This window comes from Anguilla anguilla, chromosome 15 (assembly GCF_013347855.1).
Source record: "Anguilla anguilla isolate fAngAng1 chromosome 15, fAngAng1.pri, whole genome shotgun sequence".
Lineage (NCBI taxonomy): Eukaryota > Metazoa > Chordata > Actinopteri > Anguilliformes > Anguillidae > Anguilla > Anguilla anguilla.
Window position 1 is genome coordinate 4,195,013 of NC_049215.1, and position 27,005 is coordinate 4,222,017.

General features: G+C 49.1%; 1 protein-coding gene across 1 annotated transcript in view; it reads right to left on the reverse strand.

Moving 5' to 3' along the window:
- Positions 1 to 27,005, reverse strand: part of LOC118213903 (aryl hydrocarbon receptor-like) — a 56,254-nt gene that overhangs the window by 11,044 nt on the left and 18,205 nt on the right. Inside the window, exon 3 of the mRNA XM_035393127.1 lies at positions 19 to 140. Coding sequence (XP_035249018.1) covers positions 19 to 140 — 122 coding nt within the window. The remainder of the gene's footprint in view (positions 1 to 18; positions 141 to 27,005) is intronic.

The window sequence follows — 27,005 nt, forward strand, 5'->3', positions numbered from 1 at the left end:
CCATCTCCCATCACCTACTTGTAGCAGAAGGTCTCCCTCAGAGAAGGAGACGCCGTCAAGCGTGGTCACGCTGTGCCCGTTCCCCCCAAATATGGCCGTCCGATCCTCCGGCCAGCCCCCACCACCCTTCTTCATGGTCGCTGCAACAGAGGAAAGACGCGCGGTTCACACCTGCACGCACAGCTGAAAGTATCATGCAAGGTTATCTACAGAGGCTGCACTGGAGCACAATGTCTATATACCATCCCACAGCCAACTTTTTTTTTTTTTTCTTCCCTCAAACCACAAACCAACTTCTCCACCATAAAACTCTTCCCCAGCCACTTGCACCTTCACCCTGAACTACTGAAACACTCCTGGAGATTTAAAGACAAAAGCAAGCATAAACGTTTAGAGATAATCTTTCTTCTTTTTATATTTTTTACATTGTTCATTTATTTCCTCCCCTGAGGGGAACCAGAACCGGATTAAGAGAGACTAAGCTGAAACAACTGCATGTGTACGAGTGCATGCCCCAGTGAAAACAGCCAGGCTTTTCTCAGCCGGGATGTTTGAAGTTAAATCTCTATTTAATGCTTTACCCTGAAGCAGAGAGCGTTGGTTGCTGAGAAAACAACTACAGCCACAATCAGGAGAGAGCTACAAAGCTTCATGTTTCTTCGCTCTCATTACACCACAGGTCGAGACTTTTTGGACAGCTGTTGAGGACACAGGCTTTGCTATCTGGCCCCGTGTGCGTGGTCTCCTGGTCTCCCCAGTCATGCTCCTTCAGGGAAAGAACTCCAGGTAAGTTGTGAATATGAGTGAAGTGATGAGAACAGGCCGTTCAGCCCAGCAATGTTTACAACTTTCATACCGACAAAGGGCACCTACTAGTGCTCACCATTTACCTACAAACTAGGTAGTAACTGTCAAGCCTGGTCTGGAAAACCCCTAGAGTTTCTGCCTCTACTAGATGACCTGGCAGGCTATTTCACACAGTGACTACTCTCTGTCTGAAAAAATACTTCCTAATGTCTGTGCGGAATTTACCTTTCATTTATGCCCCTTAACTTGTCCTACTAACTGATCTCAACCTGAACAAACTCTTGCAGTTTACTTTGTTAATACCCTTCATGAATTAAAACCCTCAATACAATTGCCCCAGTGTCCTTGTACAAAGCCTGCAGAGATTATGCATCTTAAATCTTTCCTCATACATTTTATCTTTCATACCAGGAACTAATTTAGTTTCCCTTCTTTGAACCTTTTCATGAGCCTCTATATCTTTCTTGTAGTACAGTCCCCCAGAACTGCACTCAATACTTAAGTCTGGTCTGACAAAGGTATTAAATAACGTAAGTATAGCTTTCTTGGATTTATACTCAATACTTTTGGCTATACATATCCCAGCAACTTGCTGGCCTTTTTTACTGCTACGGCACAATGCCTAGAACATGAAAGGCTGTGATCAACTATTACTCCAAAGTCTTTTTCAAATTGAACACATTTCAGTTTTGTAACGCCCATAAACTGGTCCTGCCTCATGTTTTTATTTTCCCAGACGTAGAACTTTCAATTTAGCTATACTGAATTTCATTTGCCAGGTTTCTGCCAACTTCTAGATTCTGATTTAATCTTCTTAAATTACTTTAGGGTTAGCTAAACCTCCCAGTTTTATATCATCTGCAAATTTACCTAATGTACTTTCAATAATTCCTGTCAAGGTTGTTTATGCAAATAAGAAAGAGCAGTGGTCCCAGCACTGATCCTTGTGGGACTCCACTTCCCACTGTACCCTGCTCTGTCTCCACACCATTACACTACCACCACCAGCCAGCATTGTTGACACATCATTGTCTGCTTGCTTTATATATTGAATTGTAGCCACATGATGAGTAGGCTATTTGCGTTAAAGCACAAGTGTATAGATATATATATGTGTGTATATATACTGTATATATTATATAATCATGTTATTGCAACAATTAGGTGTATGGGCAAATGTGTGCAATATATTTTGTAAATACACTGCTGTGAAATGTATATCATGAAATTTAAAAAAAGAAACATTTACAATATCATGCAGTATATTACTACATTTCTGTTAGAAATAACAGCCAGAGTGGAGCTTGCTGTGGGAGTCTGGCACTGTTTACATGGAAGGCTTCCTGCAAGAGGAAATGTGTATCTGGAGACGCTGAGTGTGTGTGAGTGTGTGTGTGTATGTTTAACTGTATTTGTGTAAGTGTTTGTGTGTATGTGCAAGTATGTGCATGCGCATGTTTAAGTGTGTGCGTTTCTGTTGAACTATGTTCGGGGGGGGGGGGGGGGGGGGGTTTGTCTAGCTGAAAAACAGAATGGGCTTTTTTTTTGGGAAGCCTGACTGAAGAAACAATTCAGAATTTGGCTGGAGAAAATGTGGCTAAAGAAATAACTCCGCACTCTGCAGCCACAGCTCGGTCTCTTGTTCGATCAGAGGGCACGGCTGACCCCTTAAAACCCCTGATCCCCCAAACTGAAAGGAAAAACATTCTTCGTCCGGGCCTCCTCGTGCGGCGAGCCTTTCAGAGCAGTGCCTGGAAGAGCCATCGCAGTGTTTACATTCTCCTGTCTCAGCTCAGTGTCACATAGGGGCCCGTGTTTGTTCAGTACATTTCCCCCCCCCCCCCCCCCCCCCCCCCCGGACCCGCCGTCCCGCCGAAACGATAAGCACTTCTCAATCGGCGTTGACTGGCGGGCGGCTGAACACCGCCCTGGAGAGGATCTGCAGAAACGCAGCGCTGTTTCCCTTCCTCTTTCCTCACCGAGAATGAGCTTTCAGTGGCGTGCCTGCAAGACCGGTGGTTCTCAAACTCGGCCCTGGGGGACCACCGTGTGTGTGCTGGTTTTCATTCCGACCTCAACTGCAGTCCCAGAATCTTTTCTGAAAAAATTAAGATTTTCTTAATTAGGTGCTCTTCATGTTTTAGAGCTGAGATCCCTAGTCTTATCCAGAAAGGGCCATTGTGGGTGCACACACCTGATTCTACTAATTGAGGTGCTTAGCAAAGACTCCAGTGGTTGCAGTTGAGGTTGGAATGAAAACCAGCATACACTGTGGTCCCCCAGTACCGAGTTTGAGAACCACTGCTGTAGACGAGGCTTCTTTTACTGAAAAAAGGGCCAAAAAGCTCCTACCAACTCATAATTCCAGAGATTACTTTGCAAAGCTTTATAAATAAATGTAAAAATAAACTAGAATATAAAACATAAGAAATAATCAAACAGGTTCTATCCTTTTAAAAAAAGTGCAGGCAAAAGCTGCTCAGGACTCAAACTTGTATAATGTCCCAACGAGAAGTGCTGATCTAGGATCAGTTTCGGTTAGGACATGATCAGAGAAGCACAATCCACGATTAGTGGGTCTCCTGATCTAGGGTCAGGGTGTAATAGGTTATACGTTCAGCATAGTGACAGCACTTAAAATACATTAAGGCATAATGTAAAAAAAAAAAAACAACGTGCGAATCACTCCTGAGAGAGCACAACAACAAAACAGAGCTTTTCAGGGCCTACACACACCGAAACAGAGAAGAGTACAAGCGTGAACGAGGGGAAAAATCCAGGAGCGGACTTCATAAATCAGGCTAATCCTGAAGCACTTCAGTAGCCTAATAACTCCAAGTCAAAGAATTCTGCTAGAGCCACATGCTCAATCAGCTAGCATGAAAACCCCCCAAATCCCCATTATAACCCACTCCTAAAGAACTCCTGAAGATGTGACATCATAACTCAACCCTAAGGCATTCAGCTATTGGCCTGACGGTTCTGACGGTTCTGACGGGCCTACCCACAGCCAGGATACAGGGTTAAGTCCCACACCGAGGCTTGTGGACACAAGGAGACCAAGGCCTGTCCCAGACACCGCTGACAGCACCGTTGACAAGGGGCCGAGGTTTCACGCCCAGGCTAATCCCCTCTCCACGGGGGCCAGGGTTAATTCCCAGGTGTGTTATCTCTCCCCCCCCCCCCTCGTTTTGCGTAGGCCTTCCTTAGAAACGGCGGTATCATCGGCGGCCGATAGTCTCCGTTGTTTTCGTCGGAGCTGCATGGCTGGGAAATCACAGGGGGCTTTCCCGCCAGGCGCTGATTACAGGCCGCCGCTACGAGCCTCGCCGGTTTCGTCCGCGAGACCGCCCGTTCCCTCCCTGCTCCTGTTTCCCCCGGCGCGACTCCTGCCCCGTCCTCTCCGTACCGACTGCGTTTCAACAGAACGATAACGGCCACAGAGGACGCGCAGGAGTCCACGTCCAAGAGACCCAGACAACCACTTCTTTACACAGGCTTGGAGGAAACACACAAACAGTTGGACCTTCGACTGCAAGCTGAAGCTAATGCGCATAACATGCAGTAATTTACAGACGTTATCTCACTCAACAATCTAAAAGACCGTGTTTGGAGATCACGGTCATAGTTTGCTGATCCGTTCGCAGATGTAACCTGAGAACATCCTGCCTTTATCCAAAATGCTATAGTAAACACTGGTGCGGCGAATGTTCACAATCCCTTTCTTCTAGGCCAGGGGTCTGCAACACCGATCCTGGAGGGCCACACGCTCTTGTGTTTTCACCTTAAAAGCACCCAGTTCAGACCCGAGCATCCGGGGGAAGTGAGTTCTCTGTGTATTTAGCTGCTCTAATTGATTAATTAAGTGCAGAGTAACAACAAAAACCTGCAGAGCCTATAGCTCTCCAGGACCAGGGTTGCAGACTCCTCTTTCGGCTAGATCCTTATGGGTGCTGTAAACATGCTAAAGAACGTGGCTGGTGCGCTATCCGGCAACAGGAGATTAAGAAAAGAAACAAAACTCAAGAAGGCTCCTGACGCATCCTCAAAAAGATAAACTATGGAAGCAACTAGACCGGCATTGCCCGAGGGCTGTTTTCCCCAAAACATAAAGCATAACAGACAGAAAACTGGTCAGCACAGCAGGACAACGTTCAGCAGTGTAGTATAATGGTAAGGGGATTGAGTATTAGATTCCCTGTGACGTCGTACTCTTGAGCAAAGCACATAAACGGAATTGCTTCAGTAAAACATCCAACCGTGTAAAGGGATTATACGCAAACAAAAGTAGTGTAGTCTGTGTCACTTTTCCTTGATAAGACTGTCTGTCTGCTAAATGGCTGAAATTTACCGTCGGACAGTTAGTTAATGGCCACAATTAGCATACAGAGCCGGCGGCGGCGGGCAGAAGGGCTAGCGAAAGGGGAAGGAGCGTATCTGGTGTGAATGACACAACGCAGCAGAGCCGGAGCCGCTGGGAGCAGAGATAGGAGAGGTGGAGAGATAGTGGGGAATGTACCACTTCACATTTCAGAAGGGGGGGGGGGGGGTGGAGGGACTCCTGGCATCCATATCCCTCTCAAAATTCCTCCAGTGAACTCCGCACCCCCCAACGACTGCTCTTTTCCTGGCACACCTGTCCATCATGCCTGTCACTGCACAGGACGCTACCTGCCCGTCCATCAACAGGAAAAAAAAAAAAACACACGCAGAGGAACCGCTCTCTCACCCTCCGGAGCACACGTTTCCAGTCGTTTTAATCCTTATTTTTATCCTCAAACGGCTATTAATACCCAGTGTTTACTTTAAACAGCTTTCATTAGCCCAAGCTGCATTTTTTTTTTCAGCTGTTGAAATGCTACCTTCCCGGCTCCTGCTGAGTCATTTCCCACTCGCAATCACTTCATGGCACGACAGAGCATACAGTCAACTCTTTCCCTCCCTCCCTCCCTCCTTCCCTCCCTCCCTCCATCGCTTAGTTAAAATAACAAAACTTTTTTGCCAGATACGCTTTTTCTTTCATAAGGCAATGAAACATTGAATATGCATCAGCTATCAAAACAAACACGCGCTCTTTGATGTCACAGCTCTCTGTTGTCGATCTATTATCCACCGTAGTTAGTTTGCGCTTTAAAGCTGTGTTAATTTTGGCGAGGTCCCAAAAATGAACAGTGGGTGGGAGCCTGACAACCAGGAGAAACACTGTTAAAAGTCGACAGGGATGGCTCATGTTGCCAGAATACAATGCAAACACAATGGGGTAGGCTCCAAAAAATTACTTATGTTATACCAAAGTGATTACAAAGTATTAGACATTTCAGGCCAACGTGGAAGGAAATGGAGACAAAAACCAGGAAGAACGGTTTGAGCAACATTTATTTACCATTTCCAAGTTTATTTTAATTGGACCCTCACTTTTATTTTTTGACCCTCATCTCGTGGGGTCTCCCGCCTGGAAATTTGGCTTCCAGCAGTGCTTGCTCTAAAGGTACCCGCGCCCGGGCCCGTTGGAAGGGTGGCAGGTTACCCAGTCTGGCTGCCGTGGACTGTGCCCAAATCAGTCTCGGACGCCAGTCTTTTTTTAATGCTGTGCAGGGGTGCGGCCGAATGCTGGACTAACTGCAACCGCTCCCAATCACCCTCTGACCCGCTCATTCTCCTCTCCCCAGCAGGGTGAGGTGCAGACTGGTCTGGGGCAGGGGGGCAGGGGGGCAGGGGGGGGGGGGGGGGTGGGGTGCTCTCTATTGTAATCTCTTCCAGAGAGGCAGGGAGGGTTTGGAGCGGGGACATATGACACCTTGTGCCAAAACCAAAAATATACTTTTTTTCAATGATGGCTCAGTGGCATCCATACCAATAACAATGCAGTCCAAAAAATACTAATATGTAGGGAATAAACCACGATGGGCTAAGCAGACTGTGTAATTATGTCATCTGTTTATTTGTACTGTAGGCTGCTAACTGGTTGCTATTCTTGTAGGGTCCATGAAGGTCCTCAGTAGTATGGCCATGTGTCTGTTTGAGCAGTAGCTGCTGATCCACTCCACCTGGAGTACTCGCTTTTAATTCTGCTCTACACGTCCCTAAGGCACTTCAACCGTTTCATTACTCCTTTTGCTAAAATACATTTTAAAAAATCAATTAACGTGATGTTCAATGAAAAAATTCAAATCATTAACGTCATACAGGCTACTGTACTGTTACTGCTCAGTGCCACTACCATTGCTTTTTTATTTCATTATAGAGAGTAGGCTGTTAAGGTAGATCTATTGAGTCTGTAATAGGAAAGTGTGTGTGTGTGTGTGTGTGTGTGTGTGTGTGTGTGTGTGTGTGTGTGTGTGTGTGTGTGTGTGTGTGTGTGTGTGTGTTTGTGGAAAGTGTTTAAATTGGCAGCAGTTTGGGACCAGGCATTCTCCTTCTTTAGATAACCCTCATAATCAGTGCGGTCAAGGACATAAAGATTAACAGTTTGTCAACAAAAGGTCTGTCGGTGTCCATTGTAGCCTAGCATTAGCTAATGTGCTAGCTAGAAAATCGACAGCTCGAGCCAAAGTCTCCGCTCTCCAAGACAAACGTTACTATCACAACCGAGGGCCAATCGCCTCTTTGACGTTATGCAGCGACAGGGTCAAAGTTCAACTTATGCAATGTCTGAGCGACATCCTGAGAGACCATCGCGGCGACCACAGGGTGCCCGAGGTATAAACCAAATCTCCGCTCTGTCGCTGGACTGTAAACTGGCCTTTGCAGCTCAGCTGGGTTCCCTGCTGATCTTAATTAACAAACTCCATATCCTTGTGTAACAAAACACTTCAGACTGAACCCCCCTTTACCCAGCCCCCCCCCCCCCCCCCCTCCACTTCTCAAAGGCCTGTGTCAGCTGCCAGGGTTGAAAGTTCACATGCTTTCTCCTCACGCAAGGAGAGGGCGGGGCAGGCCTGGCTTTGCACACGCTCAGACTCCCCTCTTGCCCCTCCGCGGCTGGCTCCCCCCCGCCACCCCCCACCCAAACTCCCCGGCGACCACCCCCCCCCCCCCCAAACTATTGGCCATGGAGTGACGGGCAACGCAAAAAGCAGCAGAGTTGGCTACACTTATACTGTAAGCTTTACCAAAGTGAGACAGACAGACAGACAGACAGAGAGAGACAGCAAGAGAGAAAAAACAAGAGAGTGAGAGAGTGAGAGAGAGAGAGAGAGAGAGAGATTACACAAGCTAACATACAAAAATACCACACATACAAGCACACACACACACACAGTTGTATTCTGTTTATATATTTATTCTATGTTTGTTGTACTCATGCTTTGGCTATATGTATATATATATATATATTTGAGTTTGAGTTTGAGTTTGAATTTGAGAGAATGAGAGAGCGAGAGAGAGAGAGAGAGAGAGAGAGAGATTTCAGGTGTCATGAGGCAGAGGTTTTGGGGTGTGCCCGTGTCTGGATGGCTGGGTCCTCCTCCCTCATTTCCACAGAAATTTGAAAGACATTTGAAAGATAATATTTCGAATGGAATGACTCCTAAAACCACAGCCAGCCATTTCGCACCATTTGCAAATAAAATGTGCTTTTACGCTCAAAGGCTGTCGGCCTGCCAGTAAGAGCACAGTTTATAAAAGCATAGTCATTCTGAACCAGTTCTGTGGTGAGGCTCATTTGAATCAGTCAGCCGCAGTGCTGAAACACAGGCACGTGGAGATGTAAAATCATTAGTCCTGCATGATATCAAACAGACAAATGACACAGGCCAAGAAGCAAACAAAAGGAAGCAGTCACTCAAACACCCACGTGCGCGCAGGCACACATACGCACACACACACACGTACACACACACGTACACACACGTACGCACACACAGGCTGGACTCCTTATGGAACAGGAACTTCAATGTATATTATGTGTGTGGATTTTTCAGGAAATGTAATGATAAATATATTTCACAGCAACAGCAGAGTCAAATTATGGTCATTTACACTCAACAAACACCCAACTACCGTATTCGGCTAGCTAGCTAACCAATGCATGTAGCTAACCATAACCGGGAATGACAAGAGCTTAGTTCACTAGCTAGCTAGCAATACTTCCTCCTCAGCATACTACAGTAAGTACAGAGCCCTGTGAACTTGTAGCTAACATATTGAATGATAATTCAGAATCAGAATAATAAATCACACAGCCAGTTTACAGTTTGCTAAAAAGTACCTGAAAGCACCAGCAGGAACTGCCCAAGATCCAAAGCATTCCCCCTCATCTGTGAAACATGGAGGTGGGGGTGATATGTTTGGGCATTCATGGCTGCCAAAGATTCTGGCTCACTGGACTTCATTGATGATGGAACTACTGATAGCAGGAGCACCATGAATTCTTAAGTGTACAGAAGCATCGTATCTGCTCAGGTTGAAGCAGATGCCTCCAAACTCATTGGATGGCACTTCTTACTACAGCAAGACAATGATATATATATATATATATATATAAGAAACTACATTTCTGTGAGAATTGTACTGTCTAGCTCATGTGCACATACTGCTGTCTACATTCTAAAGTTCAATTTTGCCATCCCTATTAAAAGGAAAGAGGGGTGTAAGACAGAATCAGCCACAGACAGCTTCACACATTGGCACATCCACTCCAGATACTAACAACACTGACGCCATCATGTAAATGGGGCGGCAGGCTGGCACTGAGCAGCGAACGGCCAAAACACCAAAACGCGGTTTGGAACCGCAAGCTTCAGGCCTTCACAGCAGAAACAGGGGGTGGGGTGTAGGGAGGACGCTCTCCGCGTTTGTAAAACCAGCTGCCGTTTTTTGTTTACCCAACGAGATCATTTATCACAGGCCCCCTTCCTGTTTTATGTGACTGGAGTACACGACTAAGGCTGTCTTGTTGTGTGCTTGTTTTTTAGCATACTGCAGCAGCCACATGCAGCAGGTCTCCATGGTTATGCACAGCCATCTTTAAGATCAGCATGGACTCTCCAGATGCTCTCAGGCAGAATGGCTGGTGTCCTGGTGTCCCAATATGCACAGATGGCATGATGACCACAGACAGGATGACTCTGATGACCCCAGGCTTCATGGTGTTGGAGGTACACGCAAAACCCCTGCGTGTCATTCACGCCGCATGGACACAACGCACAACTTCATCATCATCCTCCTCCTCATCATCACTACCACCGCTATCATCACCATCATAATCTTCATCATCACCATAAGTCATCGTCACCATCATCTTCATCATCCCCATCCCCATCTTCATCATTAACATCACCATCATCGTCACGTCTAAATTACAATTCCACAAAAAACATAGGTGTTGCGATTTGGGATAGCTGTCATAATTTCCTCCCTGTATTGGCGAAGTACCTCATTTCAGTAAACCTCGTTTCAGTAAACCTCATTTCAGTAAATCAGGACTGCAGCGCAAGCACAGGAAAGCCTGTGCTGGGGCGTTTCCACGGTGAGCGAGGTCAGAGGTGACCGCGTGCCGCCCGGGCCGCCCGCGGCTTTTCCGCACGCTGATAAACCCGCTCAGGAGGATGGGCAGAAGCTCCGGAGGGCAAAGCCCCGCCCTTTAGGGGTGTGACCGACCATCGCTGACCCTAAGGCCTGTTGCGTAAGCCTCTGTGCATATGGAAGGGGGGGTTGGTGGCAAAGACAATCGCAGGCAATCGAGGTAGTCCACCAACTCCCTAACCCGCTAACCCGAGTGACATACTCCTCAGTAGCTGAGCTTCCTGATCACAGGCAGTGTGTTACGGGCGACTGTGGTTCCATAGGAAGGTATTTACGCAACCCCTGCACAGTTCCATGGGGTAGAGTCAGTGAGTGGGTTCAGGCCCCTGTACAGCTCCACGGGGTAGAGTCAGTGAGTGGTTCAGGCAGAGGGGACAGGCTCGTTAGCACTTCCGTTCCCCGAGACCTGCTGCTTATACACGAGCAGAGCTGAGAGGCTGGACAGCAAGTTTGAAATTTTCCGCTGGTTTAGCCATCTTCACTGTTTCACCACGTGCGCACACCCCTGTGTGTCTAAACCTGGCTATCCTTTTTCAGGGTACCGACAGCACAGCCGATGAATTCTCCGCAAAGTGCACGTTCACTGATCTTCTCAACCAGTTGGTTCCTTCTTAGGAACCAAACAGTGCCTGTGAAGCTGGCCTTAAAGAGTTTATCCACAGGAACAGGAGAGCCTATTAAAGTCCCTCACAAAATTGTATACAAAAATGTATTTTTCATTATTGCAAATGAGAATACAAGAAAGAAGAATACAATACATGCAATGTCACACTTTGCAAGACAATTGAACAGAGATGATGATGATGATGATGACGATGTCCACACCACACCACTCCTGTTTAGCGTTCTCACCCCCGGCTCTCAGCCATTATCTCTGCAGTTTCACCATCAATCTCACGTACATGTGCAGGCACTTGTCCCGTGTCACTGGAGTATGTCGGTGCCTTCTTATCCCTGGAGCTTCATCTTGAAAGGCTGTGCGTGCAGCCATTTCTGCCTTCTAGCCTCAAGCTCCCACAGCTCATCGCAAAGTATCTGCGTACGATGTTTATGAGAATTGGTGAATTTCAGACTGAGCCCGAGATTTGCTGGATGGGAACTGTATGGCAGTGCTAGCTCAGAAGGGCTGGTGTTTTGCAGAGCAGGTCAGAATTATGAAAAAGGTTCAATTTGTGCTTGGGAAAACAGATCTGGGTGTATCACACCGTATGTACGACTACCACAATAAACACGATACATATGCGTTTGATGAGAGAAGCGCAGATACAACCGTTTGCATTGGACAACTTCATCCTGGTCCATGACAGGACTCAAAATATCGCAACGCGACCCGACACCAACTTCCTTCCTTCGAGGCCCAGAAACATTTCGCACCTAGATGTGTCTCGTAGAGTTTGTTTTCGATGTAGCGCAGAATAAAAAGCTACTACGTTCTGGCCGCAGTCGCGGAACTACGGCGCAGAGTAGCTGTAGCAGAGCTGACCGCAGCAGTGAAGCCACAGAGGAACCCCGCGGAGACACAGCGAGCTGATAGGCCGAGCCGGCGAGCCCCGTCGAGAGCGGAGCGCGGGGTGTAATTACGGGTGATTGCAGCCGCCCGCGGCGGCGCTGAGGGAGACAGCCGTCACGCGGGCGTCTCTCTGTGCTCTCCCCGAGACGCTGTCGCAACAGCCGTTAATTACAGGCCGGCAGCGGCGGCGGAAAAACAACGCGGGCCAGAGGTGCGTGGGATCGCGCCTCACGCGCCTGCTTTACCCCCGTACTGCACACGCAGATACTGTCACAGATATAGCAGCGTATGTAGCAGTATACTGCCATGGTAAATGGTAAATGGACTGCATTTATATAGCACTTTTATCCAAAGCGCTTTACAGTTGATGCCTCTCATTCACCCATTCACACACACACACACACATTCACACACCAACGGTGAAAGGCGGCCATGCAAGGTACCAGTCAACTCGTTGGGAGCAGTTAGGGGTTAGGTGTCTTGCTCAGGGAGACTTAAACACGCCCAGGGCGGGGGATTGAACTGGCAACCCTCCGACTGCCAGACAACCGCTCTTACCTCCTGAGCTATGTCACCCCTATGTCGCCATCTCTGACCACTCCCACACAGGGTAACCATCAGTGACCTCTCTCTGACCACTCCCACACAGGTAACCATCAGTGACCTCTCTCTGACCACTCCCACACAGGTAACCATCAGTGACCTCTCTCTGACCACACCCACACAGGTAACCATCAGTGACCTCTCTCTGACCACTCCCACGCAGGTAACCATCAGTCACCTCTCTCTGACCACACCCACACAGGTAACCATCAGTGACCTCTCTCTCTGACCACTCCCACACAGGGTAACCATCAGTGACCTCTCTCTGACCACTCCCACACAGGGTAACCATCAGTGACCTCTCTCTGACCACTCCCACACAGGTAACCATCAGTGACCTCTCTCTGACCACTCCCACACAGGGTAACCATCAGTGACCTCTCTCTGACCACTCCCACACAGGTAACCATCAGTGACCTCTCTCTGACCACTCCCACACAGGTAACCATCAGTGACCTCTCTCTGACCACTCCCACACAGGTAACCATCAGTGACCTCTCTCTGACCACTCCCACACAGGTAACCATCAGTGACCTCTCTCTGACCACTCCCACACAGGTAACCATCAGTGACCTCTCTCTGACCACTCCCACACAGGTAACCATCAGTGACCTCTCTCTGACCACTCCCACACAGGTAACCATCAGTGACCTCTCTCTGACCACTCCCACACAGGTAACCATCAGTGACCTCTCTCTGACCACTCCCACACAGGTAACCATCAGTGACCTCTCTCTGACCACTCCCACACAGGGTAACCATCAGTGACCTCTCTCTGACCACACCCATTGACCCTTTTTGGACAGCCACAACAGCTACAACAAACAGAATAGTGGATGCCAATATAAATCAGAAACACAGCCCTGAGATAGTTGCCCAGTGCTGTAATGTATGTGTGTGTGTGTGTGTGTGTGTGTGTGCGCGTGTGCGTGTGTGTGTGTGCTCCATTGAATACCATCATTTCCATTCATGGTAACCATTGAAAATTAACCACAGTGCATGGTAACCACAACAAATGACTGTATTATGTGGCATGCTTTTTTTTCATTGCATACCAGGATGGCTTCCACTGGTTGAAATAACCTAAAGAGAAAACATTTAAAGGATGTATGTGTTGAAGAGGCCACGCCAAAAAAAATAACTCAGACAAAGCAGATATAAACCATTAATATTGGCTAAACATGAGTTTCTGAGAAAACCTAATTTGTCAGTCAAGCAGACAAAATACCTTTTGTCACCAAAAGAAAAAAAGGTATGTCACTGAATAGAGTTTACAAAACTACATCATTTCCATAAAGTAATGAGATACAAATAGGAAGTATTTTGAAGCTTTCCTAATTATACATATCTGTAGAAATCCATTGAGCAGATTCCATAGTCTAAAACATTCCAGATATACATAGACTATGATCGACTGGTAAGCCCCCTAACAAGAACAAGAGAAAAAGAGCAAGAGAATGAATGATTGAGAGAGAATTTAGACATGCAAGCTATGCAAGAGGAATATTATCGTAATCTGAAAACATTTAGTTCCAGTAGGCCCAGCCCAGTGCGCCATGGAAGATAAAGGCAGCCAATGAGCAATGAGAGAGTGTGAGTGTGCGTACGTGTGTGCGTGTGTGTGTGTATGTGTGAGAGAGAGTGTTTTTGTGTGTGTAGGCTTGTGTATGTGCTTGCGTGAGTGTGGGTGTATGAGTGTATGAGTGTATGGGGGTGGGTGAGTGTGGGTGTATGAGTGTGTGAGTGTATGGGGGTGGGTGAGTGTGGGTGTATGAGTGTGTGTGTGTGTGTGTGAGAGAGAGTGTGTTTGTGTGTGTAGGCGTGTGTATGTGCTTGCGTGAGTGTGGGTGTATGAGTGTATGAGTGTATGGGGGTGGGTGAGTGTGGGTGTATGAGTGTGTGTGTGTGTGTGTGAGAGAGAGTGTGTTTGTGTGTGTAGGCGTGTGTATGTGCTTGCGTGAGTGTGGGTGTATGAGTGTATGGGGGTGGGTGAGTGTGGGTGTATGAGTGTGTGAGTGTATGGGGGTGAGTGTGGGTGTATGAGTGTGTGAGTGTATGGGGGTGGGTGAGTGTGTATGAGTGTGTGAGTGTATGGGGGTGGGTGGGTGTGGGTGGGTGTGTGAGTGTATGAGTGTATGGGGGTGGGTGTGGGTGTATGAGTGTGTGAGTGTATGGGGGTGGGTATGGGTGTATGAGTGTGTGAGTGTATGGGGGTGGGTGTGGGTGTATGAGTGTGTGAGTGTATGGGGGTGGGTGTGGGTGGGTGTGTGAGTGTATGAGTGTATGGGGGTGGGTGTGGGTGTATGAGTGTGTGAGTGTATGGGGGTGGGTATGGGTGTATGAGTGTGTGAGTGTATGGGGGTGGGTGTGGGTGTATGAGTGTGTGAGTGTATGGGGGTGGGTGTGGGTGTATGAGTGTGTGAGTGTATGGGGGTGGGTGAGTGTGGGTGTATGAGTGTGTGAGTGTATGGGGGTGGGTGAGTGTGGGTGTATGAGTGTGTGTGTGTATGGGGGTGGGTGAGTGTGGGTGTATGAGTGTGTGAGTGTATGGGGGTGGGTGAGTGTGGGTGTATGAGTGTATGAGTGTATGGGGGTGGGTGAGTGTGGGTGTATGAGTGTGTGAGTGTATGGGGGTGGGTGAGTGTGGGTGTATGAGTGTATGAGTGTATGGGGGTGGGTGTGGGACTCCCATTGTAAAGTCTGATTCATATCTTTAGATCTGTGAGCTCCTGGCACCTCCATGGCGGCTTTTCAATTCAATTAAAGAATGCTTCAGTCACATGACACACAACATACTGCCAAAGCTTTATATAAACATTCCAAAACATAAACACACACACACACACACTCACACACAAACCATACACATAAAATTGTTGCTCTTGTTAACACACACATGCACACATTTATTCATTTATTAATTTAACTGTGCAATGTGGGTCGATCACTGTGGGTCGATCACTGTGTTTACTGCCACAGAGAGACACACTTGTTTGGCTAAAAGCGCCATGGTTTGGCCTTTCAAGTTGTAATTACTGCTTGCCGTCCTCTACTCTCGCGCGGAGCTGAGTATCCTCTTTAGATCCCCAGGCCTGCGCTGGATTCAGGGTCTCCAGCACGGAGCTGAGCGACCTCTTTAGAGCCCCAGGCCTGTGTTGGATTCAGGGTCTCCAGCACGGAGCTGAGCGACCTCTTTAGATCCCCAGGCCTGAGCTGGATTCAGGGTCCCCAGCATGGAGCTGAGTGTCCTCTTTAGATCCCCAGGCCTGAGCTGGATTCAGGGTCCCCAGCGCAGAGCTGAGTGACCTCTTTAGATCCCCAGGCCTGAGCTGGATTCAGGGTCCCCAGCATGGAGCTGAGAGTCCTCTGTAGATCCCCAGGCCTGCGCTGGATTCAGGGTCCCCAGCACGGAGCTGAGTGTCCTCTTTAGATCCCCAGGCCTGAGCTGGATTCAGGGTCCCCCTCGTGCGGAGAGGAGGGCGCAGACATGCAGAGAAACTGCTGGAACAGGCCCGTCTGGCCTCCGGCAAACACAGCAAAACAATGGCGCTGTTGTGTAATCCCCACGCACAATGGAGAGACTCTTAACCCTTTCAGTGTGCGGTGCCGTACGGAGCACTAAATTTTCACACTATAATTTTCAGACATACTACTGAAAAACTCACAGACATGCTAGTGATATAACCTCACACACACTAGTGAAAACCTCATATACACTACTTAAAACCTCTCACACACAGACACTAGTGAAAACCTCATATACACTACTTAAATCCTCTCTCTCTCACACACACACACACTAGTGAAAACCTCATATACACTACTGAAAACCTCATACACACACACACACACACACACACACTAGTGAAAACCTCATATACATGAAAAAAAACTCAAATACTACTGAAAACCTCACACGCACTAGTGAAAGCCTCATATACACGACAAAAAAACTCACATACACTACTGAAAACCTCACATACACTAGTGAAAACCTCACGCACACCACGTCCCTTCAAGGCAACCACCTCCACCTCATCCTGTCAGAGTCCTCAGCTTCTAAAAACTATGCAATCTCTATCTCTGCTACTTTGACGTTGCACTCTGTGGTACCACCATATTTATATTCGAAATTCTTTAAGGTTTCAGGCAGTATTGGACTTCAGACTCTGTATCTGGCATGCAGTTTCAACAGCGATGGAGTCTGGCCCACGTCATGTGACTTGACTGATGTGGTTCAACCCCTCTGCCCAGCCGGCCACACTCCAAGTCCTGTGTTTCAGAGGTCCCACCACTGTGCTTAAGGTCAGTAAAAATGTATGTACAAACATTATCCACTAAAAACTATACAGAGAGGCCAAGAAAGCGAGGTTTGATCTGGCCTTTTAAGAGAAGGCCGCTCACAGCTGAACTGCTGGAAAAAGTAGTTATGCTGAAGAGCAACTGAAGAACAATGGACCGGGAAAGATGGACAGTAACACATCTGAGTAAAGGAAGAGAGAGTTGATCTATGATGAGGAAAGAAACAGTGACTTCATCTTGAAACAGTAGTACTGCATATTAGCTGAAGAGTAAAACATGACAAGTGATGTGTAACATGATGTGTGTACACATTAAGAGCCTACCTTTTTTTTAAAATATACATTGCACCTACATAGTCGAAATACAACAGGCTGCAGTGCTGTAGTGTAAGTGAGCTGGGTCAGTGCTGTAGTGTAAGTGAGCTGGGTCAGTGCTGTTCTGTAAGTGAGCTGGGTCAGTGCTGTACTGTAAGTGAGCTGGGTCAGTGCTGTTCTGTAAGTGAGCTGGGTCAGTGCTGTACTGTAAGTGAGCTGGGTCAGTGCTGTACTGTAAGTAAACGTGGGTCTATGGAACACAGACATGCTCACAAGCCACCCGACAGGCCCCCGGACTCCGACACCCAGAAGCCGCGCCGACGGCCCAAACGCGGCGCGGCGAGCAGCGGGGGGAGCGAATCGGCGCGCCGACGCCAGAGCCCTGGAGCGGCCACGCTTCGCCGACGGCCCCGCCGCTCGGCTCTCACGCGAGGCCGGCCTCCCGGGGGAGCGGGCCCTGCCAGAGAGGAAGGAGAGCGTATCTCTTCCTGTGTGCCTCGCAGCGCGGATAAAAGCAGCCCCCCGAACGGGCGAAAACACGGCGGAGAGAGAAAAGGAGAAGTGGGGGGGGGGGGGGGTGGGGGGGGTCGGGGGGGGGGGCGGAGACAGGAAGAGCGTGCGGCGCTGGGTGTCCATTTCGGCCGCAGAGGAAAAGCTTGCGGGGGCCAAAGCAAACTGTCCTTCCCAGCCAGCGCTTAAAGAACATTCCGGGGCCCTATCTGCTTTCTCCTTTCTTACAATGCAGATATTGTTCTTGTCGTGTTGTTTTTTTGTTTTTTTTTTGTGTTTTTTTTTTGTCCCCCCCTCGAGCTCGGTTCACACCCTCCTCCCCTGGAATTCCTCCCTTTTGTCTTCGCCTCAAGTTTACGTTTCCCGCACGTCCCCGGACCGTGAAGCGGGAAACGTCCGTTTCTGAGGGAGCTCTTCGGTGATTTGCTTCGACGCTTCTAGAGCAAGAGCTTGTCAAATAAAGTCCTTAAAAAAATGACTTCTCTGGCCTCTTCTTCTATATAGGGTCGAATGAAGACCGGGCAATACTGTACGCGGCTGTGGCGTGCAGACCACAAGCACCCAGTCGACCAGCGGAAACGCAGATTCCTAACCGACCGGTCGCTCCCGTAACCTAGGCGACGCAACCGCCAATCGCTTGGTGCGCTATGGAGATACTGGCGTTGGTCACCATTATTAACCCGATAAGTTCCACGCAACGGTTCGCCATTATTAACCTGGTAAGCTTTACATATCAGCTTGGCATTGTTAACCGCACAACTTCAATATAACCGACACGTCCATGCTACCCAGAACACGCCCAAACATTACGCACCACGACACACTTCAACACTTCTGCACAGGTGCAGTCAGATCTCAGTTGGCTGTAGTCTTTCTCCTCAGGCTGAGTGAAAAGAGGGAAAAGCAAACACACCTGCCTCAGGTGCTCCCCCCTCAGTCATCCTTGACATCAGCCTTCCAGCGTCACCACGACACCCGACAACATGCGACGGTTCCTCAAAGAGGAAGCGTGCTTTGCAGTTACACACATGCACGTACGCCTGCCTGTGCACTTGTGCATATACAGTGCTCCACACATATTCACAGTACACACACACAAGCACACACACACAAAATTGTTTTGCTTGTTAAGTTTGTCATTTAAAGAGATACATCAAGGAATCTGTAAATAGAAGAGGTGAAAGGAAGGGTAGAGAAGGTTAAAAAGAGTGAGAATGAGAGCGGAAGAGACAGAAATGAGAATAAAAGAGGCGGCTTGTCTTTCCAGAGAAGATGGATGTCAGCGTGTGACTTCTGAAGGCTTGCACAGAAGTGACATCAGGCCTGCCCGCAGGCCACTGAAAGATTTGTTTTTCGTGTAAAAGTGTCCAAATCGGTGTAGGCCAGGATGTGGCGGACTGTCCTTTTTTCGGCTTCGTTGCCGGTCTGTATTTCTCTCGGTGCGGCCGTGTGCCAAAGAGAAGACTCTACAGAACCGCCAGAAAAGCCACAGATTACCCAGCATCCCACTGGCCCTATCTGCAGCTCTCCACGCTGTGGTTAATTAACGGTGTGGTCTTTGGGCTTTGGGACCCGTTAGACCAGTCCGGCCCAACCCCTCGACTTTGGGCTTCCAACAGACGGCGGACAGTTTTTCCTGAACTTTGTCTCGTAATTGAACACAAACAAGCCCGATTTCTGACTCACCAACACAGGTTCGCAAGCGTAACATTTGTGAACACTTCGGTTTGCTTGTGGTTTTACTATTAAAGGCAAACGTTAAGTGAATCCAGGGGAAATGGCTGTTGCGAAAAGGACAGCATTTCATCTGGAGCCAGCGATATTGCACGAAAGACTAAATAAAAGAGAAGAACCCAAACGTCTCTCATGAAAGGGTATAAAATAGCACATGCAATCCTTTCAAGCTTCCAGTCATCGTCAAAGCGTCGGATGAAAGGCTCGGACACACAACCGGCCGCCTGTTTTTTGTTTTCCTTTCTTCGGTCGCTTGGTTTACTGGTGTCTTTGAGCACCCCCCCCACCCTCCCCCGCCCAGACACTAAAGGCTGTTCCCCACTTGGTCGCCTCTCTGACCGAAACCAAAGGATCGCCCCGCCCTCTCAGCTCGCCGTGGAGCGCCCCCCCTCCCCCCACGCAGGACCGCCCCCCCCCCCCCCCCGGCCCCCCCGCCGCCCCACTTCCCCTCCCTGACCTCGGGACAGCGGGGTGACTCGCCACAGGCATTTACATGCAGCTTCACATCATGAGACCCCTTCTGTCGGAACAAAGACGTCTTCCTGTTGCGCAAGAAGCGGGCCGAGCATCGCGTTTTTCGGGTTCCTCTTTATGGAGGGAGAGAGAGGGACAGCCTGGTCACATGAAGGCCAGGGTCTGAAGGCACGAAACATCATCACTGAGGCCCCTTTCCTACCACGAGCTCAGAGGCCCACCACCTCCAGCAAGCCTGCACCAGCAACAGTGAAAATAATAATGAAGTCTCTCAAATTCATAAGCTTTGTGTTCCAGTTAGGTGCTAGCTAATGTTAGAGAGGTTAGCTGAGGTTGTGGCTTAAAGAAGCGTTTAAGAGAGAGTTTCTGGTTCAGCTGTAACCACATTACAGCTCCTACCTCACACGCTTGTATCAATGTGTATTTTACTTTTTGAAAAAAAGAAAATGTACGAAAGCACTGCAGGCATTCCTAACTCCTAACCTGGCTGCAGGTGCTCTCTGGCTGTGGTTGGCCAGGATTTGTCACGTGACCGCATGTTTTAGTAAGTGAAATGTTGCGAATCGTAGCGTAAACAGACAGCCGCGAAGAGGACATCTCCAACCTGCCAGTTCCAGTAGTTACCCTTTCACTCAAGTCTCTTTTCCTTTCTTTCCAACCAAGTACTAAATATGACGATATTTAAGACTGTGTCCAATTACCTTTGTTCCCCTAAAATTAGTATAAAATGGAGTTCCTACACTGATCACCCAATATGGATGCAAATACCCTCAAATTAAAGTTGACTGTATGCACTTTAAACTCATATTCATTTTTAAAATTTCAAATCCAATGTGCTGGAGTATAGAGCTATAACAAAAACTGTGTCACTGTCCAAATTTCCATTGTACTGCATATCAAAATACAATAGCGATGGAAATAAACAAAATACTTAATGTATCTGCCAAGTAATACATGCGTGCGTGAGCTTGTGTGTGTCGGGTTGGGGGGGGGGGGGGGAGGTGTTGGGGGGTGTGACAGAGACGCACAGAAATCCAGCATGCTGTTGAGTGTGCAGCACGTATCACACAGCATGATTAATTATAGCCTTCCGCGGTTTGCGCTCAGAGAGCTACGACCTGACACGCGCAAAATCAGCCACAATCGCCAACAGACGAGCGGGATGTTGTCAATCCTTTTTTTTCCGCTCTCTCTCACGTCTGACCAGAGCGTAGTAAAATAGCAAGGCGCTACCTTGCGATGTCACACTCGGTACTCTTAAGCTCTTTGGCACAGACAGCGGCTCTGAGTCACCTCTGCGCGCTTCCTGTCAAGACGCGCAAAGCGGCTGCACCTTTAAAGCGCTTTTTTTTCCCCACATCCGTCCAACCGCTCTCGCTCAGCCTTCGTCACTATTTTTTTACCGCCGGCCGCTCTCGTCGGCCGTTTCCTGTGCGTTCTGCGTTCACCGGGCGGCCCGGCTCGTCCTCACACAGACGGGCGCTCCGCGTACTGCGACCCGAGGGTTCTGGGAAGCTGAGGTCGGGGCCGTCGGTCGCGGCCTCGCGGGTCCTGCAAAGCCGCACTGGGCTCCTGTGATCCCCCCGAGTGCAGGGTGAGGCTCACGACAAGCCTGCCATCTTAGGTGAGTTTCCCACTCGTCACTGTAAAGCACTTTGAGCGTGTGGTGTATAAATGCGATGATTAATTCATTCATTCATCGTAGCCCAGTTCCCCTCATAATTATTCTGTAAATGTCAGTCTCCATTACACAAGGTAAAGAAAAAAATAAGTAAACAAAAGGAGTTCAATTTGTACACACAGCAAACTGGAAGAAAAAATGACAAGCAAAGATAGTAAGTCTATTCTCCTCATCAAAGGGTCGTGGTCCTCAATGATGATCAGGAAGGAGTGTAGCACAGTGGGTAAGGAACTGGACTTGTAACCGAAAGGTCGCAGGTTCGATTCCCGGGTAGGGCACTGCCGTTGTACCCTTGAGCAAGGTACTTAACCGGAATTGCTTCAGTATATATCCAGCTGTATAAATGGATACAATGTAAAATGCTATGTAAAAAAGTTGTGTAAGTCGCTCTGGATAAGAGCGTCTGCTAAATGCCTGTAATGTAATGTTACTGTGTGTCCCTACAGGCCATAAGTCACATAAGGGCACAGCAAGTTTTGTTGACTAAATTAGCCAGCAGGCCACTGTTCCGTGTCCCCTCACCACAGAGACGGTGTTCGGGCCGCGTCGCGTAGCTCTATCTGCACATGACCTGTTCCAGCAGATACCCTGAGATACGGCCAACACCTCCACTCCATGCTGCATGACTGCAATGGACAGCCTAACAGGAAACCAAACAACTCACTCTTCGCACCAGTGAGTCCTGGAACAAAGCTTTTAGGGTGACGCATTTTCTTGAATTTCACTCAAGTTTAATGATCTTTGCTCATTTTCTCAGCGTTTGTCGTGTCTGCCGTAGACCCTGTCACTGATCTGCCACAGCTGGCGACCGCACAGACCTGGCAACCCGTCACTTCCCACAGCATGGCAGACACTCTGGAGTGAAGTGTGAGACTGGGCTGGTGTGGAATGTCCTGGGCATAACGGCTCCTCTTGGCCAGCTAACCGGCCTGCCAGCCCTGCCACCTGCTGCCACAGTGACGGGCATCAAGTGGACGTGTCAATCCCTCTTAAGTTCTGGAGCCCTCCAGTCCTGCAAGACCAAATGCCAGGGCCAGAGTCTACACATGCCAAGCATTCCTGTTCACTAACACATTCACACACACACACACACACACACACACACACACACACACACACTCAGTCACTCACACATACACACACACGCTCACACTCAGTCACTCACACATACACACACACACTCACACATACACACACACACACACTAAGCTAAATTAACCCTGGCCCAATGATGGGGAGCAGCAAAGACCCTTCTCATATATATGAAGTGCTGTAATTTCTACATAGTGAAATCTAGGCTAATTGTGGTCTTCAAAGCACAATAAGAATAAATCGCTGTCACGTGGCGTATCAGCAATCTCTCATCTTTTTTTCTCCAATCATAACTGATGGGAGTAAACAACCAAATGTCAGAGGCTATGCGAAAAGCTTCCAAGAAAACAAATCATCACTGATATCTGGCTGCCAATCAGCAGCAACAGTTTCCATGAAATCACGTGACGCGTTTGTTCAATCAGATGGAACCTGCAAGGCCTTGCTGCTGACTGGCTGATTGCAATAGCCTACATGCATACAGTATGTACATCCAATATATCAGGCTGGCAATATACAATATGGAGTTCCAATGGAGCCAGTGCTGAAGAGGTTCCATTCAGTGAAAAGCAACACTTAGCAGACAGCCGGGGATGTGATTTTCTTTTGATTCGACTCAAGACCCTGTTGCACTTGGTTAAGCTTTGTAGAAAATGGACAGACTACACTTTCACACACTACACACTTCTTGACCTGTTATTGTACTTGAATGGCCTTTCGATCCATGCGTCACAGTCACTACCCGCCCATTGACTTGGTTTCATAATGCTGAGCTTCTTCCAGTCTGTCTTCACAGCACAGGATTCCAGCCACACACGTGCCGCGGAGGTCACAGGATACCGAAGGAGAACCCCGCTCTGCCCTCGGGCCGCTACCCAGCAAGCGCTCTGCTTTGACGGGGTCAGCGCTCGCTGTCAGGGGAGAGTGACTGATCCTCCGCCGCGCTAGCCCAGACGCTACCTGCAGCCGCCGCGCAGGCCCAGACGCTACCTGCAGCCGCCGCGCACGCCCAGACGCTACCTGCAGCCGCCGCGCAGGCCCAGACGCTACCTGCAGCCGCCGCGCACGCCCAGACGCTACCTGCAGCCGCCGCGCACGCCCAGACGCTACCTGCAGCCGCCGCGCAGGCCCAGACGCTACCCGCAGCCGCCGCGCAAGCCCAGACGCTACCTGCAGCCGCCGCGCTAGCCCAGGCGCTACCTGCAGCCGCCGCGCAGGCCCAGACGCTACCTGCAACCGCCGCGCGCTCCGACCGCCGGAGGGGAGGGGCTTGTCAGAGCTCGCGTCCTCTCTGCGCGCGGACGGTCCGCGCGGACCGTCCGCGCATACAGCCTTCTCGCGCCTGTGACCTCACCCGGGGCACTTTCAGCCTCGCGGTAATCTCAGGGCGAATGACGAGCGTCTTCAGCGAAGCGTATCCGTCTCCGCGGATAAACAGAGTAAAAGCATTTTTAAAGCGCCGTAAATACCGCGTCTAGGCCCGGATTTGGCCGCCGAACTCGGTTTATTGCCTCCACGCATGCGATAAGCATCTACCCCTCCGAGAAGCATTAGTCTCTGTCTGTTTCTGTTAGGCAGATCTTGGAGTAGAGCTGGTGATACAGAAAAAGGGAGCAGATTTGAAACAGCTTGTCCCCAGGAAAAAGGGGCAGATTTGAAACAGCTTGTCCCTGGGAAAAGGGGGCAGATTTGGAGCAGACACTGGGATCAGGAGGATAAGGAGACCGGGATCAGCGTTTTCCTTTTGAAAGCGTATCTGGTAGCATCTGCTTATGCTCCAGCGCATGCCACCCTACCAGGACAGCTTTAGCGAAGCAAAAACAACCATTTCCATACTCGGTGACCAGGGGACCTGAGAAATAGGGAGGTTCTCCAAAGAAAAGCGGGGGTCTGGAGGTCTTGCCCCGCAGGAAAAAAAACTGAATTTCAGGGACTTCCTGCATTCTGGTGATTTTTATGAAAAGGTATTTATGTTAAATGCCATTCATTCAAAAAAGCTTCAAGAAAAGACAAATTTAAACAAGGGATCGCCAATGTCAGTCAATCAGTTGGAAGGAACCTCAAGTGTATCTGAAAACAGCCAGTGCCATTCACTACAAATGCTCACAAACCTGCTGTAGGTAAACACCTTTTTCACTTCAGCTGATTCCAGCTACAGGAACCTATTTACTCCGGTTCAGAACCATGTTACGCAGCGCTCAGTTCCACCAGGAGAGGGCGCTCTCACGCTCCGCCCCCGTCAGCCTCCCCGTTTAAACGAAGGCACCACAGAGCGAGACCACACCGCAAGCTGAGGTTAGACTCATCGCTGGGAGCTGAGGTCACAAAGCGCTCCCCAAACAACGCTGGAGCCCGCGGGACACAGGCGGGGTGGGGCGGGGCGGGGTGGACCAGCGTAGGGGCACAATGCCCCGATTGTGTGGGCGGGGGCTGTGGGAGCCATCCTGGGGGACTTTCTCATTGCCAGGTCTCTCTTTCTCTGTCTCTCTGTCTCTATCTCTCCCTCTCTCTCTTTCATTCTCGGAAGCTCTGTTGGGCGTTTTTTTGGACGCGTCTCATTGGTCACTGCAGTGCCACAGAAAAAGGTTTCTCTGCAAAGAGCAACTAGACGTCTCTCTGTGTTAGGGGCAGCAGAACTCTGAACACTGCTCCAGAATGACTAAGAGTGAGGTCTCATCTTGATGATGATTACGCAGTTAACCAACTTCACCTGGGCCCATATTCATGAGTCAGAGTTGCTGACCTTTTAACAGCCAAACATTCAGTTGATTCCAGAGGGCATGAGTGGAGTTGAGCGATATGAAACCCCGCTCTTTGCTCACGAGGCTGTTCCCCGCTCCCCTCCACCGTCCCACGTCCTCTTTTCTTACAACCAAAGATTTTACCAGGTGATACCAAGATGCTTCACTCTCTCACAATGACACCACTCCTATCATGCACTGTTCAAGCCTTCTCCCATCACCGGCTAATTATCTGTGTGTGAACTTTCGCATCGTGTCCCATCATGCCAGAGCGGACCGCGTCGCTCGAGCGGTCTGGAGCAGTATCGTGAGGCCGCTCGTGCCGACGCTCCACCCCCCGCCCCTCGCTCCAGGCCAATCACAGTCGCTCACACTCCAGCTCTGCTCCAATCACATACTGAGCAATGACAAGCGGCTCACGAAGAATCAGACCTGGGTCAAACACGTATTTGTTTTGGATTCCAACACTTTTCTGTGCTCTGTTGATCTTGCCTGGTGTAACTGAGCCTGCCAATATGACCAGAAGGCGGGTTTTGCACTTATTGAGAGTATTTCATTGGTTCCAATACACCAGACAAGATAGAAAAGTATTTGAATCCTAAACAAATACGTCTTTGACCCAGGTCTGCGAAGACACCATTTCTGGCACCAGAATGTTATCAGGATGTCACCGTTCATCATTTTCATGTCCTCATTCACAAAAGGGGGAGTTTGTGAACTCTTCACATTATTCTACACGTTACATTACATCACAGGCACGTAGAAGACGTGCTAATCCAGAGCAACTTACACAGCTTTTACGCGGTATTTACACACAGCGTCTACACAAGCAGGGAGGCTTGTACGAGTAACTGAATACGAGGCTACGGGCTCGAACAGAGGCCTGCGGAAAGAACAATGATGGCGCCCTGAAGCCACAGCGACCAACATCCTGCCGGGCTCGTCAGTGAAAGTGGGACTCTCCCCAGTCTGCACTTTCATTGTCAACGTGGCCTTCATTGACACCGGAAAGGGGGAGGTGAGGTGAGGGGGGGAGGGGGAGGGGGAGGGGGGGAGAGGGGGGGGGGGCAGAGACAGGAAGAGGCAGGAGGGTTAAAAGAGGAAACAGCGGTGATGAATTTCACCATCTGTGGCAACATCAGAAAAAAGGGAGGTACCCTGGCTGTCACAAGGCTGTGTGTGTCTGAAAATGAAGACCCGCTAAAGGTATTCTGCTGGCTTTTGAAGCTCCAGCCTTATTTACTTGCATCCATCTTGCAAAAGGATATGCTGAGGCTCTTCCCTGAAAATGGCCGAACTTGGAGAGGCCAGAGGAATGCACCAGCCTAACAGGTCATTCACCTATTATCATTTTTTTCAGGAATTAAGCCCCTTTTTGGTTTTGCTGACACGCGCTCATTCTCAAATCATACCTCTCATAACGTGAACCTTCCATGAGACTGGTCTCCTAACATCTAGCTCAACGTGGGCTTGGCATCAAAGCACCAGCAATGCAATCAATGATGCCTGCCCAGCTGCAAGCACGGAGCTCATAAATAAAACTCTGTGTGTGTCTCCCTGGTAACGTCAACACAGCAGACTTACCTACCATATCCACTAGCGTACCTTCCTACTTCTGGCTAACAGGGGAAAACACTTAGGCCCACAGTCGCGAGAATGCTCCTCCTACAAACAACAAGTTTGGACTGCATCAGAGACCTCTGGAATCTCAG